This window comes from Oculina patagonica, chromosome 1 (genome assembly GCF_052425735.1).
Source record: "Oculina patagonica isolate OP01 chromosome 1, crgOcupat, whole genome shotgun sequence".
Classification (NCBI taxonomy): Eukaryota; Metazoa; Cnidaria; class Anthozoa; order Scleractinia; family Oculinidae; genus Oculina; species Oculina patagonica.
This window is the reverse complement of record NC_135758.1, coordinates 36,813,739-36,830,338: the sequence shown is the minus strand read 5'-3', so window position 1 is coordinate 36,830,338 and position 16,600 is coordinate 36,813,739. Positions and strand designations below refer to the sequence as shown.

The window sequence follows — 16,600 nt, the reverse complement described above, 5'->3', positions numbered from 1 at the left end:
TATGGAAAACGTCTCTGCTGTGAACTCTCCCTCGCTCAGCGATATTTCCCGAAGAGATCGTCAATTCTTGGTTTTCATGTTACGTCATAAAATTCTGAAATCAAAATTCACTAGGCCTACTAAATTTTCGTTGTCATTAGACGTAAGATAAACTAAAAATTTATATTTCTGCAAATTTCCAGATCGATAGTGTCATTCGTTTTTAAAACAGAGCATTTTGAATATTTGAGTTCTCCATCGTATGTGACATCAAGCTGAGTGCCGTGACAAAGCTGTTTTGTTTGAAAAAAGGCCTTTCCTTTCCATTTTCAGCAGATTGAACATTTCAGATATAATAAGTGGTGTTTATGTGAAACTGTAATAGCTCATGAGCCAAAGATTGCCGCTGTTGTAAACAGAATTGAGTTCCAGATGCGGTTTCTCTGACATCACGGCGGCCATATTTGTGTCCCTCGGAAGGACACAGTTATGGCATCTCCATACTAAGCTTTATAAATTTGCGTGGAAAGGTTTGGCAAATAACTCGCGAACGGTATACCGCACAGACCTGAAACTTGGAGAAATTGTTTATTTATTTATCGTCTATAATATTTGAAATTCACAGCTTCTGTAGTTGAATGGTTTCGAATTTATTTTTTGATTGCGTGACAGTGAAAACCAGCAATAGACCTTTTCAGGTGTTCGTTATTCTTTTGTGTTCATGCTTATCTACCCTCCAAGCCTCGCCAGCATGTACAAAATGCAAAAGAATTTGAAATTCAAAATGAGGTCTCGAGGGCCACTTAGAATAATGGGGTCAATAATCAACAGCATGAATGGAATGCTCATTGTGTTGTATCCAATCACATCTAGATCCTGAAACCACAGTTCATCAGTCACGAAACAACTTTGGTTCTCGTTTTCTTTCAAAATCCATCTTTTTTTTACGGGAATTTGAAAGCTGCTTTTCCTTCCTATTTGACTGCCAGAGCGAAGAGTAAATTTAAGCCATTTTAGAGAGTAAAAATTATCATTTTTTTATTGTATCGAGTGTGTGTGTCCTTGTGTGTGTTAACATATACTTTCTATCTTTACATCGGTAGAATTATTGTTTGTATTATTCCTGTAAAGCGATATTAATTAGGTTGCAAGTAGGTTATAAATAGTTGGTTTCAGTTAATTTATAATATTGTGTGTAGTGCCTTGGTTAGTATATTCTGTAAGTTACTTTTTTCCTTGAGTCAATAAGCCCATGTCTGTTAAAAAAAAAATCAAAATGCACTTATTGTAGGTATAGTAATGTACTGTAAGTAGTGTACGTATTGTATTGTAACGCATTTTCAGTGTTGTTCTGGAATCAATAAAAATTATTATAGAAAAACTTAGGTCGTGTTCTATTGGGATCAACCGTTAATAGGTTGGTTAGGTTGGTTGGTTTTTTTTTTCGTGTTCTATAATTATAGATTGGTTAATCAACTTTAACCGGCATCAAACCAGGTTAAAACGGTTGAAAAAGCATTGGTAGCGACCGCTGTCGTTTTCGCAGGCTTTTAAAAACTGCTGCCTCTTGGATCCTTGCAACTCGCGACACTGGAAACAACAAAAAGATGGCGGGTTTTGCGAGGTTCTTCGCATGAAACATTCGATGTGCAGGAGGTAGACGAATTAACGGCTCAAGTTCGTCGTCGTATTTATTTTCTCTGAAAGTACAGAGGACGCAACAGCACGACCACCGGCAGCCATGTTTACCCCAACAAGTGAACGCGGAAGCCTGGTAATGACTATTCCCAGGAGTTACCGTGTTTCAACCGAAAAAGGTTGGAAAAGTGTTCTAGTGGGAAAAATCAACATTAAAACCGGTTGTGGTTGAAACGGTTGATCCTAATAGAACATGACCTAAGTCATACATGATAGTATTTTACAGGTGTCCATTTCCATTTTGGTACTCCGTGGACTGGGGATCAGTGTTTTGTCCATAACCCACCCATATACGGCGACGATAATAATGCGCGTTTTTGTTTTCATTCAGTTGAGAACACTGCCGTTCAAACCATGCAAGTTCGATTTAGATGTTTTTATTGCTGACAACGAGCCTTATATACAAGAAAAAATACTTCAGGAAACTTTTTCTTGTAACAATACCTAGTCCTAAATTTCAACAAAATGCAACAAACTACCACAACTGATCAGTAACAACTTTACCATCCTACGTTTGATCACAGCTAGCCAATATAATTATTTTGATTTCTCTACTAATTGCCGTTCCTGAAATCGGAACCCCTTGTGACGGGGTTGTAAATCGGGCTACAAATATACCCCCTTCCCTCCCTCCCTCTCGCCCATTGATGGGAGATCTGTGGTATAAAAATCCTTTATTTATTCAAAGCATTCCTTAGTCTTACAAATAAAACTGCCATCAATAGGGATCTGATAAAAATATAAAATAAAAATGAAATACAGAAACCTTACAGTATATCTAGCCATTTAAAAGATAAAAATACAAAAATACTAAGATCTGGGCTACATTACACCTTTATGAAATAAGACAGTTCAAAAAAGGTCAATACGCTGTCTACTTCTTTGTGAGCTTCTCATAATTTTGGTGAACCGTCTCATTACCAACTAATCGGTCAGTTTCCTGCCAAGTTACTTTTCTTTTTAGCTGTAAATATAAGCAACTTGCAGGACATGCTGACATCATCATCGAGTTTCAAACCTTTCAGCTTTCCTTTCTCCAGCTCATCAATTCCTTCTTCGATTTCCTCATCACTTAGCTCCCTTAAAGTACTGTGGAAGCGTCCTCGCACAGTGTCGTACCACTGGGATTTTGTCACACTGTACTCGATCTTCTCTTCCGAAACCTCCACATCAAAATTGGCTAATCGTAACAACGAAGCTGTGTTTTCTTTCCGTTCACTCACAAAAGTGCTGATGCGATTGGCTGATTTCGTAAACAACGGGTAAAAATATTCACTTACTTGCACCACCAAAAACACACCACCAGGCGATAGAAAGGCTTCTACACCCCTGTAGATTTTAATAGGATCAGAAAAATGGTGAGCGGCGCCAATACAAAAAGCTCTGTCAAAGCGCTGGTCTTTGTTCAATCCATCGAGGAATTCATCCGCGGTTTTTTGTATAGGAAATACACCTTTCTTTTTCTTGGCTACTTCTTGCATCTCTGTGCTAGGGTCCACGCACCAAACGAGATTTCTAAGTTGGAACTTCTCAAAGAGACGCTCTCCAAGAAAGCTTGTTCCACTGGCAATGTCGACAACGTTCCACTGGCAATGTCGACAACATTGTGGTCGGGTTGTATATCGAGATATTTCAACAAGGCGGTAAATTGAGCTTCATGCCGCCCCTTGTAGACTTTATCATAGATGTTTGCTAACAAGTCATAGTGCTCTGAAAAAAAAAACCGTCATTTAAATAAGTAATTATTAATAGAACAGAACTGTGTGTGTCGTGGCACAAAATAACTCATTACACAGGAGAACTGATGTCGTATACCCTCTCTCCAATCTTCTCTTAAGAGAACAATCAGCCTCATATGATCTCTTCTTCCTCAAAGAATTCACCCTGATCAAGAGACCATTACACAAGAGAACAGACATCACGTATAACCCCTTGTTCCGCAGAGAATCTATTCTAATTCTCACAAAGGATAAGTCCCCTTACCATCCTTACCTTTTACAATGTACTTCCACAAGTGCCTACCCGCGACCCCCACCCCACTCCTCCCCCATTCCCTTCTCTACCCGTAAAGTAAGGTAAATAACGTCTGCGTTTGACTCTAGTGGCCCATCTGGCCGGATCTTATCCCAGTTTCTGCAGCATGAAGCGTCTAGGACTATTTTTGCACTTCCCCCTGGGTGGGTTGCTAGTCCGTCGTAGGGTTATCCCGGCACTAAATTCGCCGTTACCCATATATACACCTGGGTGGAGAGAGGCACTTTGAGAGCAAAGTGTCTTGCCTAAAAACACAACGCAGTGCCCCGGCCAGGGCTAGCTTAATCCAGAGTCCATCGCACTAATCATCACTAATCATTAGGTAAAGGTATGAGTTCCAACCCCAGAGATCAGAACAGAAATATTGGCTCATCAATGCAAGAGTTTAGCTCTTGTTCAGCTATTAGGATGATTCTTATCCCCCTGGATGGGATTTTAGCCCATGGCAGGAGAACCTCAGCATCTTGCCAGCTTGTCTTAAGTTGGCCGGGCCCAACTGAACTTTTGAGCGGAGTAAGAAAATGTGATGTAAATAAATAAATAAATTGTCTTACCCTACGGAGTACCCTATAAAATGAAACGAATTTATGTTTACGGGGGAAAGAGACAAGAGAAACCTACCTGTGCCACTTGCACGATCGCTCGAAACAGCCGCCATCTTGTTTACCTCGATCCAGTCCTTCTTGTTACAAACTCAAACGGGACTTTATCGGCTAGTACTAAAACCAGGAACGCCGGAATACTAAAACCCGGAACAGATAAAATATATCGTGTAACCCTTACAAATATAAAGAGCTAACCGTAAACAGGCTAACCGAAGTTCATAGTAGGTTTACCGATGAATAGTATGCTAGTTTAACCGGAGTGAATAGTAAGCCTACTATGCACTGCGGTTAGCCTACTATTCAGGCTTAGGCCCGGGTCGCACTTGGGACAAAATCGGGGCAAGTTTATTTTGATAACGTTAGAAGCTTTATTGACTTTATCTTCAACTTGAAGATTTCAGTTCCACAGGACTACAACAGCATACACTTAATAACTAAACATTAACATTAACAAGCTAACAACTAACTCTTGGTCGTGAGGGAAAAATTCTCCTCAAGTTCTTTTAGTGATTCATTATAACAGTTTAAAATATCACAGATAAAGTGGGCGCTTAGATTCAAGATATTTTCATCGCACATAGCTAAGATATATATAAAAAGTGCCTTATAATTCAAAAATTTAAAACTGTTATTTACTGAAAAGAGGCGATCTAAGAAGACACCTCTAAGATGAGAAAATGATGAGTGGGTGCATTTCATCAAAAAATGGAACTCGTCACCAATAGATGACTTACAGAATGGGCAAAGTCTCTCATCTCGAGGTATCTTCTTGTATCGACCTGATTCAATAGGCAGTTGATGACTAGAAATCCGCATTTTGGTTATCGCCACTCTTTGATTGACATTTTTTTTAACCAAAAAAATTGTCAGATTCCTGTCATCAGTTGACCACGCCAAGTGCGACCTACTTGTCCCTACGCGGACAAAAACTTGTCCACGGAGACAAATCTTCAAAGAAGCCGTCGTCCTGCCTCAACCACAGGGCACAGAGGAGTCAAGTTTGTCCGCAATTCAAAATCTATACTGTGCAAAACGACCTTCAAAGCGATCGTGTAAGCGTACGTGATACAAACACCGTCATGCGATACTTGTTTGCAGATCGTCTGGTGATATCGTATTCTGACAATGGTCGCCTGGGGCGACGATTTTTTTTCGGAAAGCGAAGCTTTCCGACGAGGCACGAAGTCTGCGGATGTCGCATGAGGGTACGAATACAGCTCACAATACGAAGGCTTCAAGTACACCAAGCCTTAACTAATTTGTAATTGTACATCATTTTGTATGTGACCAGTAAAGACTGTCTCGTAACAATTATTTTGTGCTCTTTATGACTTGTCATCATAGGCGTACGGGCCGGGGGGGGCTGGGGGGGGCTGCAGCCCCCCCAAATTTTGGGCAACTTAGATTTTTTGGGCAGCAAGAGAAATTTGGGCAAAGCCAGTTTTTAAAGTAGTTTTCTTTTTTTTTTTTTTTCGAAAAGATAGATATTTTCTATTTTAACCTGAAGTCGGCGTGGTTATTATTTTCTTGACAATGTGAGACCAGATTCACTAACAAGATTTACCCAAGATTCCTTATTTCGAGAGGCGCTGATATCTTCGTAACTGTAGGACGCAAATTTCCGGCGGCCACCATTTCAAGTAGAGACGTCAATGAGAATCGATACATCCAGAAAGAACGTGGAATCTAGTGAGATGTTAAATTTAAAGAACCAGTGAATGGACAGTTTGATGAATGCACCAAAGAAGCGTTGCTTGTACGTGGAAGCCAGCAGTTATTATGAACTTCCTTTTCTAAACGTTTTATAACAATTAAATTCATATTTCCTTTAATAATGGACACAATGATGGTCACTCAATTTGGGAAATTTATGTCACGGTAAAACACGACCCTGATAAAGAAAGCTTCCCCGCGTTGCTAAATTTTAAAAAATCGACGGCGAGATTCTGAAAGCCGAGCAGAAAATGTACGCGAGTTTTCGTCGTTTGCGCGGATTAGGCTACATGACTGTTTCAGAAATGCTGGAGACAATGCACGAGAATGTTCTATTTGATATGTCTCCAAAGTTTTCTTATGTGGTACATATCCTCGCAGTGCATGATACTTGCTACATCGTGTTCTGCAGAAAGATCATTGTGTGCATTGGGCGGATTAAAAACATACCTCAACAGCACCATGGGGTAACGTGTCAGTAACATCGCACTTATTAACATTGAAAGGGCATATGCCAAATCTGTAGTCAACAATGAAAAGATCGTATCATTGAAATCTTCGGCCGTCGAAATGGCAGATAGCTATTTCTTTTAAGCACAGGCTTCCCAAGCTCAAAATTCGTCTTTTTGATGTGTTTTTGAGCCTTTCGGGCGGCCGACTCTACATACGTGGTGTATGCGACAGCTTGTGTATATAGAGAAATGTATGGGAAAATCACGGGTTCTCTAAAATCGGGTAAATAAATATATATTTTGAAATAAAGTTTACTTACCTCAAATGTGTTGCTTACTTGTGTCTTGTGCCGAATTTGGAGTCATTCCGACGCCATTTAGCGAAGTTATTCGAAGTCGTTGTCTCTCCTACTAAAAGAAGGGGAGACAACGACTTCGAATAACTTCGCTAAATGGCGTCGGAATGACTCCAAATTCGGCACAAGACACAAGTAAGCGACACATTTGAGGTAGGTAAACTTTATTTCAAAATATATATTTATTTACCCGATTTTAGAGAACCCGTGATTTCCCCATACATTTTTCTATATACACAAGCTGTCGCATACACCACGTATGTAGAGTCGGCCGCCCGAAAGGCTCAAAAACACATCAAAAAGACGAATTTTGAGCTTGGGAAGCCTGTGTTTTAAGGTGATTTATGAGCTCATATGATAAATTCATATGCAAGAACTGCACGAGAATATTTTCTCTTCATATGTAGGCGTATGGTAGCTTATATTAGTGCATCGCAGGAACCTAGTTTCTTCTCGACTTTTTCGTAAAAATTTGGGCAACTTGAGATAATTTTTTGGGCAAATGGTTCACCGCCCCCCCTGGCAAAAAATTGCCCGTACGCCTATGCTTGTCATAGCTATTATCGGAACCAAAATTTTCTCTGCATAAGGAATATTTTCAAAAATCTCAAAAATGATTTGTCAATGTATTAAACTGTATTAAGCCTGGTTGTCATACGGTTTTATTAGCTGTATAAGTCTTGTAAAAATTCTAAGAATTAGCGGAAAATTCTCCCTGTATTGTTAATATATAGATACCTTTTGAATATTTTTTATTGTTCATTCCATTCTCCCCAATTCTGTGAAAATTCTGCAGAACAAGTCCTATCTAGAACTTAGAAAATTTTGTTGGTTATCCTTTCTATGCAATTTTTGTTAGTTAGATAGTAGTGGTATTTAGACAAAGGGAAATGCACTACTACAGCTTTGTCACAATCTGCTTTTTTTCTTTTTATATGGACAGTCATCACAGACAAAATTTTGAATTTTTTGGATACTTTTGATATGACAGAAAGTGATACCACTTTTAATTAGTAGTGAATTTGCATATTATAGTAGAGGCTCTCAGCATCTCCAGTGTTGTATGGCTTAAACAATAAAGTCAAATTGCATAAGAGAATCATGTCAATCTCATACCTGTTGTCAAGTTTCCTAATGTTATTGCTGAGTATAAACAATATACCTGAGAAATAGTTAGTCTTAATTACTACTACACAGTAGACAATAGGAAACAAAGAATCAGCAAACTTTAGCATATCTTGTTAGCTTTTCATTTCACAGGTGTATTGTTTGCTCTTTACTTTACAGGTATATTAATATATTAGTATTTTCTTTCTTGTTTATTATAAACTGTAAACAGCTGTGCCTATTCCATTCCTGACTTGGTATGCTTTTTCGGTCAGTGTTAAAAATGGTGCAGATGTGTTCTCTGTCTGATCTCTCAAGTTCCCTTGCATAAATCCACCAACAATCAGTAATTTAAAAAATCATATGGCTTGCTCTTCAGATTTTGGATTTTAACTTGGCCTTTCTCGGCCCATATCGCATTGGAAGTTATTGTTTAGTACATCTTCCTTGCACACTTAACTCAGTATAATCTTTAGCTACCAATAGATTTGGATTCTGGCAATTATCACACAAATTGCCACATGGTTGTGATGTGTCACTGTCCCCATCATAGTATGACAGATCTACAGCAATGGCTCAGCATGCAGTATTTCACAATACTATTTAACAACTGCTTCTGAAGACATTTTTGGTCCAAGTCTGTTGTTCTGCTTATGGAGGTTAGAATACTTGATCTGTCCTCAAACCTTAGAAGAGAATGCATGTTCAGGGCATACCATCTCGACCTGCTTTCTGGAAGTAATCCTCCATGGGTAATTTCAGGGATAGTAGGATGGATGACAAATCTCACGTCCTTTTATCAATTCCCATGCCAAAGGCTTTTGTGACACACATTACAGTACATGTCAACAAAGTAAAAACGTTACTATAATTGGTGTGGAGTGGGATTCATATGGGAAGGAAAACTACTATGATAATGTATAATATTGCAAGATACATGAAGATGGTAATTAGGGAATTTGATTTTTCTTGCTTGTTATGAATTAGCTGATGAATTAATGTAATGAATTAAAATAACTCATAAATTTCAGAGACAATTGCTATGTTTGTTGGCATGCATGTTATCAATGGAAGCTAAAAACAAAAATAATTACAAATACTGTGGAAAACTATAGAACTTCACAGTAATAAACACTTGCTTAACAATAATCTCATCCTCTTCATGAAATTGATTGGCTAAAATATTATGGAACATGGATTTCAAGAACACATGTTTCCACAATATGGTTTAATTATACGCTCTTATGATTATTAAGAGCTGAAAGGTGCGCAAAACCATAAATGTACTTCTTTGGAAATTGAACCCAAGCTTCTAGATAAATAATCATATCAAGTGTGCTGCCATCTACACCAACAAGAATTGTATAGGTAGGGCACACCTACAGTTCTGCTATGTGGTAAATACATATAAATAAGCCAATGAAAGAACTTTATATTGTGTAATTTGTGTGCTGATAGCTTGAAATCTTCACAAGTTAAAATCCTGTTTTCATAGTATATGTATATACAAACAAAAGCATAGAGACCAGTATACAGAAGTACCTCTTTTAATAACTATACATAAGCTTACCAACTTCACGTAAAAAGATTCCACGACAATTTCAACAGTACAATGTACTGCTAGACTCGTGTAACCATGCATTGAACTTTACAAACACTGACAACGAGTCAACAATAATTATCTGTGGCCTACTACCTTGCTCGTAAGCTTGTAACCCTTGTGTACAGGTATGTGCCATAGAGTTTAGCTGCTTGAGTTGCTGAACTGCATTGCAATATCATTGTAGTGGAATCGTGTTGAATCTGGAATTCGTATCCTTCGCTCTAGGCTTCAACAAGGTTTATTCCTTATTACATTCGGCGATAGCAATAAACTTAAATACCTTTGACTTGTACTCATTCGAAAGAAGAGAGAAAGAGTTTCTTCTGAGTGTTATCTTTCGGAAGGACTTAGACTGCGTTTAGAATATCGTCTTGGGTTATATGAGAATTGTGACTAACCCGATAATAGTGGACGATTCCATCACGAGAATAACAGGAAACACTGTCGGAGCAATTAGCATGCCGTCAAGGAAGATTACGAGCTAAAAAACAGCGGTGAAATGTCTTTTCTTCAAGTGCATTGTTTTTTAGCGGGAAAATCGGCCGCCATCTTGGATGCGTTTTCTGCCAGTCGTTACTTTTTCTATGCCCTTCCCATCAACCTCTTCGAACGTAGCGAAAACGGAAAACGAGTAACGACTGGGTACGAGTCTGCGAATACGGGGTGCTTACCATTTAGCCAAAAAACCCGGAAATTTCGGTTGGAAGTCAAATGGAACAGCAATTTTCCGGAAATTCCTTTCGAAAATTGAGGAATACGTTTTGAGGTATTCCTTTTTTTCCGGTTGGAACAAACCAGCGAAATGGAACTTACCATTTGACGATTCCTCTTGGTTCCAGTCTCGCGCTTGACACTTTTCGCGCTCAGTTGATCAAACATGGCTGAATTGGCTGGATCGGTCGCTGGACCGCAAGTTTATCAATGTTCTGTATGCATGTTTGCGAGCTTTGAATGGAACGACGTTGCCCACCATCAGTGCCAAAGTGCATCCGGTAAGTTTAATGATATCCTTTTTAGCCTTTATTGGACAAACTGTTTGAAATTGGAAACACATCGTGAATTTTCAAGCTTCCCGCCAAATTTGTGGGAGACCTCAAAATTGCTTCAAACCCTTGAAAAGACATAGATAGCAAAGACAATAACAAACATAATTTAATGTCTCATTTGGGTGATTTTACAACACTTAATCTTATATTCATTATTCATAAGTTTGTCTTCACCGAAACTTCGCATCTACACTTATACCCGCTTATGATACAAGTTCGGCGTTGTAAGCTTGTAATATAAACTGAAGGCTTTATCTAATATTTTTCCATAGGACTTGCTACAATAAACTCTGGCGATATTTGTGAACCAAATGTATCTGGTAGTTCCCAGAGTCCTGAGCTGCTTGAGAGGTGGGAAGATCGCCATGTTCGTCTTCTTATTGTGTCATACACGGAGTATAAGCATTTATTTTCTAAGGGGAAAACCAAAAAGAAGGACATCTTTGCAAAAATCGCCAATTCCTTCAATAGCAAATCAGATAAAATGGTCACAGGTGAACAGTGCCTTCGCAAATGGACCAAACTGGAGTCAAAGACAAAGGAAGTTGAGGACCACAACAAACTGACAGGGAGGGACAAGAAAACATGGAAGTTCCATGAGGAAATGACTGCTTGCATGGGCACAAGCCCAAAAATTAATCCTGCTGTCACTATTGACACTTCTGATTTAACTAATAAGGCCACCTCAAGCAGCAGCTCTTCCCTCTCTTCACCTGGAGATGACTCAGATAATGATGGATCAGACACTGAGTCATCTAAAGATGGTGTAGCTAAGCCTAAGGCTAAGAAGATTAAACAGCCCACCAGGAAGAGGAAAAGTAACTCCTCAGCAGCTGAGATGTTAAGGTTTCTTGAGAGTTACAGCGAACGGCGAGAGAAAGCAGAGGCTGAGAAACTGGAACTTCTACGATCGATGAAAGGCGAAAAACAGGAATTTTTTACTAAATTTTTAGATTTCCTTAAGAACAAAGACTAGAGTGAAGAACAGTAATATTATTGAATGTCTTAAACAGTCTGACTGTCTTTGACAATGAAAAGTTGAGTTGTAAAAAACAAGTTGAAGATTTACATGAAAAGTCCATACTACAAAATGGCCTAGTTATAATGGCTAATTGAAAGTGTCAAAAAAACCTGGGAGTAAATTACACAGTCATGAAGAGTAATACAGTAACTCACTTATTTTGAAGGAGAAAAAGAAATCTTTTGCACTCATTATTTTTCTTGGAGACATTAGTGATTTAACTGTGTTGTGTTGATTTGCAAAATAAAGACAAAAATAACAATATTTGTGAAAATCTATCAGACCTCAATGTGTTACAATGTTTTCATGTACCCTGCCAGTCATCATCTCAATGAAATTCCAGTCCCCAAGCACAAACTGTTACATTCATAGACGAGAAACATAGAAACAGTCAACTTCTAAATACGATTTGCAAAGATAACATTCTTAAGATTATCTCGCTTAAGTGCAGCATGCCCATTTCCATCACGGTGATGCCCACTGCCATCATCATTGTCTTCATCTTCATCATCATCACCACCATCATCTAACATGTATCCAGGATCAAAGTCATCATGAAACAGGCATATGTTGTGAAGAACACATGCAGAAATGATAAGCTCGACTATCAACTCTACATTTAGATGGTCCATGTGTTGTAGCTTCCTCCATCTTCCTTTTAGTAGTCTGATAGCTCTCTCTACCACCTGCCTAAGAGAGCTAAGGACCGTATTGAAATGGGTTTGACGGGCAGTCAAATGTCCATTATCTTTATATGGAATCATGAGCCATCTGAAAACATATTGATTGGTATTAATGTATACTATAGCCCCACAGGGGAGGGACTTGGGATTTCAATTGAAGGGAATCAAAATTAAAGGGAGTGCTTGAGTCAAAAGTGAGCACTTGAAACTTACCCTAACAATGGATACCCTCCATCGCCAAGCAAGTGTGTGTTGCCAGGGAACTTATTTGCAGCTTGGTTGAAAATAGCTGAGTTTCGAAGTACTCTTGAGTCATGTACTGACCCTGGCCATCCAGCCAATACATCACTAAAAACCATATTGTCATCACAGATGACCTGAAAAGTTAAGGATTACCTATTATGAGTGACTACAGTGTACAATGGTTGCAAAAAATTTGCACAAAACTACAATGTAGTGTAAATATCTACAATATGGTGTAAAATGAGTCTCATTTTTCATTTTTTTTTGTTATCATTATTATCATTTTAATATTACAATAAGATTTTCTTTTACCTGAACCTGTATGGAATAAAACTTCTTCCTGTTTATGTAAGCATCAGGCTCTTCCATTGGTGCACGGATGCTAACGTGGGTTCCGTCAATCACGCCAACAACCCCAGGGAATCCCCCTTCCTCGAACACTTCCTTAATTGCATCCATTCTCCGCTCTGCAGATCAAAAAGGGCACATGAGATATAAAGAACAAAGTCTAAAAACTCAATCTAAGGCACTAAAGCTGAATATTTTACCGTTTGGCCATTTGATGTATGTGGGACAAAGGCTCAGCAGCGCCTGACTTCCTCTGTGTAGCACCCTGTCAACGCTGCTAAAGGTGACATTAAAACGATCAGCAACAAGCCTTGTACATTCTTGGTTGGCCATACACCACACGAACAAAAGCACTTGTTTCTCGGGAGGTAAAGGCTGTCTTCCTCTTGCATTTCTGAGGGGAATTTCTCCTGTATTTACTATTTCCCTGCAAAGTATCTCCATTGTGGTCCTAGTCATGCGAAAGTGACTTTGGAACTCACTTGGCATGTATCTAGGAACTGTTGCTTCAAAAAAGCCTTCGATTCGATTTAAATTTCTTCTCATATATAAAGCCGCACAGGAAAGCACTATGATTTCTTCTTCGTCTTCGAAAAAAGACATTTCTGTCTCCAAATCGTCACTTAACTCCATAAGAGCGATCAATGAGTTCGCGTCCGCCATGTTGAAAGGAACCAGAACCGGAAGCAAATGGTAAGCGCCTCTTTCCGGTAAATTGGTAATCCGCTTACCATTATGCACTGCACTCTCCAACCGGAATTTTCTGTCAAATGGTAAGCACCCACGATATCACCAGACCAGACCATCCGTAAACAAGTCTCGCATGACGGCGCTGTATCACGTACGGCTTACACGATCGCTTTGAAAGGCTTTTGAAGGTCGTTTTGCACGGTAGAGATTTTGAACTGCGGACAAACTTGACTCCTCTGTGCCCTGTGTCTCAACGCAGGACTTTTTACGAACAACAAACAAAAATTGTTTTTCTTGTGACAAAAGTGTCAATCAGTTCAGTGATCCTTAAAAAATTGTTCGCTTCACATTTCACTGTCTAGTCTGATGAATACGAATTCAAGCGGTTTTCGACCGAACATTTCCGTTATTTGGGAAAAGCGCCCTCGCCAAGATAATTCAAATGAAAGGAAAGATCGGTATAGGCTAGGGCAACTGTTCTGTAGCCGCAGTCCGAATCATGTTGCACAGCAATTTGCTCATCAAATTTTCCGCTTTATACGGCGGCACGCTTTCTTTTATATGAGCTTCGACATCGTTACGAACGCTCGCATTAAGAAGGTAGAAACAAAAATTTGCGTTGATTTGATTCAATGCGACCGGTTTGTCTCTCCCTTTTGAATGTTATTTTTGCTGCGAAATTAACACAGTATCAAGTGACGGGTAATTTTGTGTGTCCAAGTGCGACCCTAAATACAACAATTCAAATTGTCTCGGACAAGTTCCGAGACAAACATTGTCCTCAACATCTTGCAACATTTCAAATGTTTGTCTCAAGTGCGACCCGGGCCTTAGTAGGTTTCTTATAAAAATGGGGTCAATTTGCAAATTTTAGCCTAACAGGTTCTTAATGTGAGGCAGTTCTTACTCGCGGGTTTTAACTGTATGACAAATGGGTTTAAAAAAGTTTTGCCAATAAAGAATCCAAATATTACAATTAGATTTCCAGTCCGTTTTCTACCAAGCTTTAGTTTTGATTGTAAAGAAGTTAGAGTCGAAGTTCTCGGCTCGTTAGGGGTGAGTGCAGACTTACACAAGAACAAAAGTTCAAAATACTGCGCGTCACTATGCAAATCAAGTCAGTGAAATGTAAAAAGAATATTAAGTACTAAAAGACTTGCACTCCAGTTAGCCTGAAAAGCTCTCTCGGTTAGCATTCAAAAGTGGTAATGGCATTAAATACAATACGTACTCTTAGTCTGCAAATGTCAGACGGGGAGAGTTGAAAACACTGACCCCCGATCCGCGGACTACCCACTGACCCCCCACTCCGCGGATCACCTACGGACTACTCCGCGGACTAACCTTACGGAGTACCCCTACGGAGTACCCTATAAAATGAAACGAATTTATGTTTACGGGGGAAAGAGACAAGAGAAACCTACCTGTGCCACTTGCACGATCGATCGAAACAGGCGCCATCTTGTTTACCTCGATCCAGTCCTTCTTGTTACAAACTCAAACGGGACTTTATCGGCTAGTACTAAAACTAGGAACGCCGGAATACTAAAACCCGGAACAGATAAAATGTATATCGTGTAACCCTTACAAATATAAAGAGCTAACCGTAAACAGGCTAACCGAAGTTCATTGTAGGCTAACCGATGAATAGTAGGCTAACCGAGGTGAATAGTAGGCTAACCGCAGTGCATAGTAGGCTTGCTATTCACTCCGGTTAGCATACTATTCACGTCGGTTAGCCTACTATGAACTTCGGTTAGCTCTTTATATTTGTAAGGGTTACACGATATATTTTATCTGTTCCGGGTTTTAGTATTCCGGCGTTCTGGCGTTCCGGCGTTCCCGATTTTAGTACTAGGCTAGTCCCGTTAGGACTGGATCGAGGTAAACAAGATGGCGCCTGTTTCGATCGATCGTGCAAGTGGCACAGGTAGGTTTCTCTTGTCTCTTTCCCCCGTAAACATAAATTCGTTTCATTTTATAGGGTACTCCGTAAGGTTAGTCCGCGGAGTAGTCCGTAGGTGATCCGTGGAGTGGGGGGTCAGTGGGTAGTCCGCGGATCGGGGGTCAGTGTTTTCAACTCTCCCATGTCAGACACCGGAACAGTCGAAAAACCGGGTCGCGGCCGCTTACTTTTACTCACTTCTATACACTGACCAATAATTCTATCATTAAATCAAAACGAACAACAAGCAAGTTAACTGAGCTTATTTGTAACCAGACTGGGTCCTCATTAACAGAACACGAAGAATTGGCATAACTTATCTATACGCTGAAAATATTAAGACCTACCCAGAATCCAAAGACTCTTGATGGAAAACGTACGCTGAGTGCCCTTCAAATATTACAGCAAGGCGCCCAAATGTGTGACCGCTTTTAATTTATTCACATTCTTTCGTGGAGATTTAATCCAATCAGAAGTCAACTTCAAGCTATCCACGGCTTTTGATTGCACGAAAGAATGTGAATAAATTAAAAGTGGTCACACATTTGGGCGCCTTGCTGTAAACCTCTTCAGGTGTTTGTTATTCTTTTGTGTTCATGCTTATCTTCCCTCCAAGCCTCGCAGCATAATCTTCTCAAATGCAAATATATGACGCTCTTTTTAATGATACTCCCCCGCATTAACACCCATTAATACCCATTGTGGTCTAATATGCTAACCGTAGTGCTTTATAGGCTGACCCGAGTTCTACCGTATTATAGGAATTTAACGAAGCATTTTAACAACGCGAACAAAATGTACGCGTAACAAAATTAACGCGAATTTAAGAAAAGTTCTGGTTAAATGCTTATAGTAGACGTGTTTATATTAATTAACATCAATAAAATTAACATGTATCGTTAATTTCCTATAACAAGGTATTCAGGCTAATCACCTGTTCTCTGTCACGCATCACAAAGCTCTCGGCCCGCCCGCTAGGACTCTGGGAACGAGATTGGGGATTGGGGGAGATTGGGGAGCTCACGAGAGGGTAGCGTTGCGTGACAGATGGCCAGATCTGGTCAAGAGAACAGCTTT

At 39.5% G+C, this 16,600-nt stretch overlaps 2 protein-coding genes across 2 annotated transcripts; one reads left to right on the top strand and one right to left on the bottom strand.

The window, feature by feature from the left end:
• Positions 1-2,363: 2,363 nt before the first annotated feature.
• On the bottom strand, positions 2,364-3,225 carry LOC144628413 (uncharacterized). The gene has a single exon (XM_078486516.1). It carries the CDS (start codon positions 3,156-3,158, stop codon positions 2,610-2,612), a length of 549 nt encoding a protein of 182 aa, XP_078342642.1. The 5' UTR covers positions 3,159-3,225; the 3' UTR covers positions 2,364-2,609.
• A 7,140-nt stretch (positions 3,226-10,365) lies between these two features.
• On the top strand, positions 10,366-11,723 carry LOC144628342 (uncharacterized). Its single transcript, XM_078486447.1, has 2 exons — positions 10,366-10,539; positions 10,866-11,723. Exons 1-2 carry the CDS (start codon positions 10,425-10,427, stop codon positions 11,567-11,569), a joined length of 819 nt encoding a protein of 272 aa, XP_078342573.1. The 5' UTR covers positions 10,366-10,424; the 3' UTR covers positions 11,570-11,723.
• Positions 11,724-16,600: the final 4,877 nt, after the last annotated feature.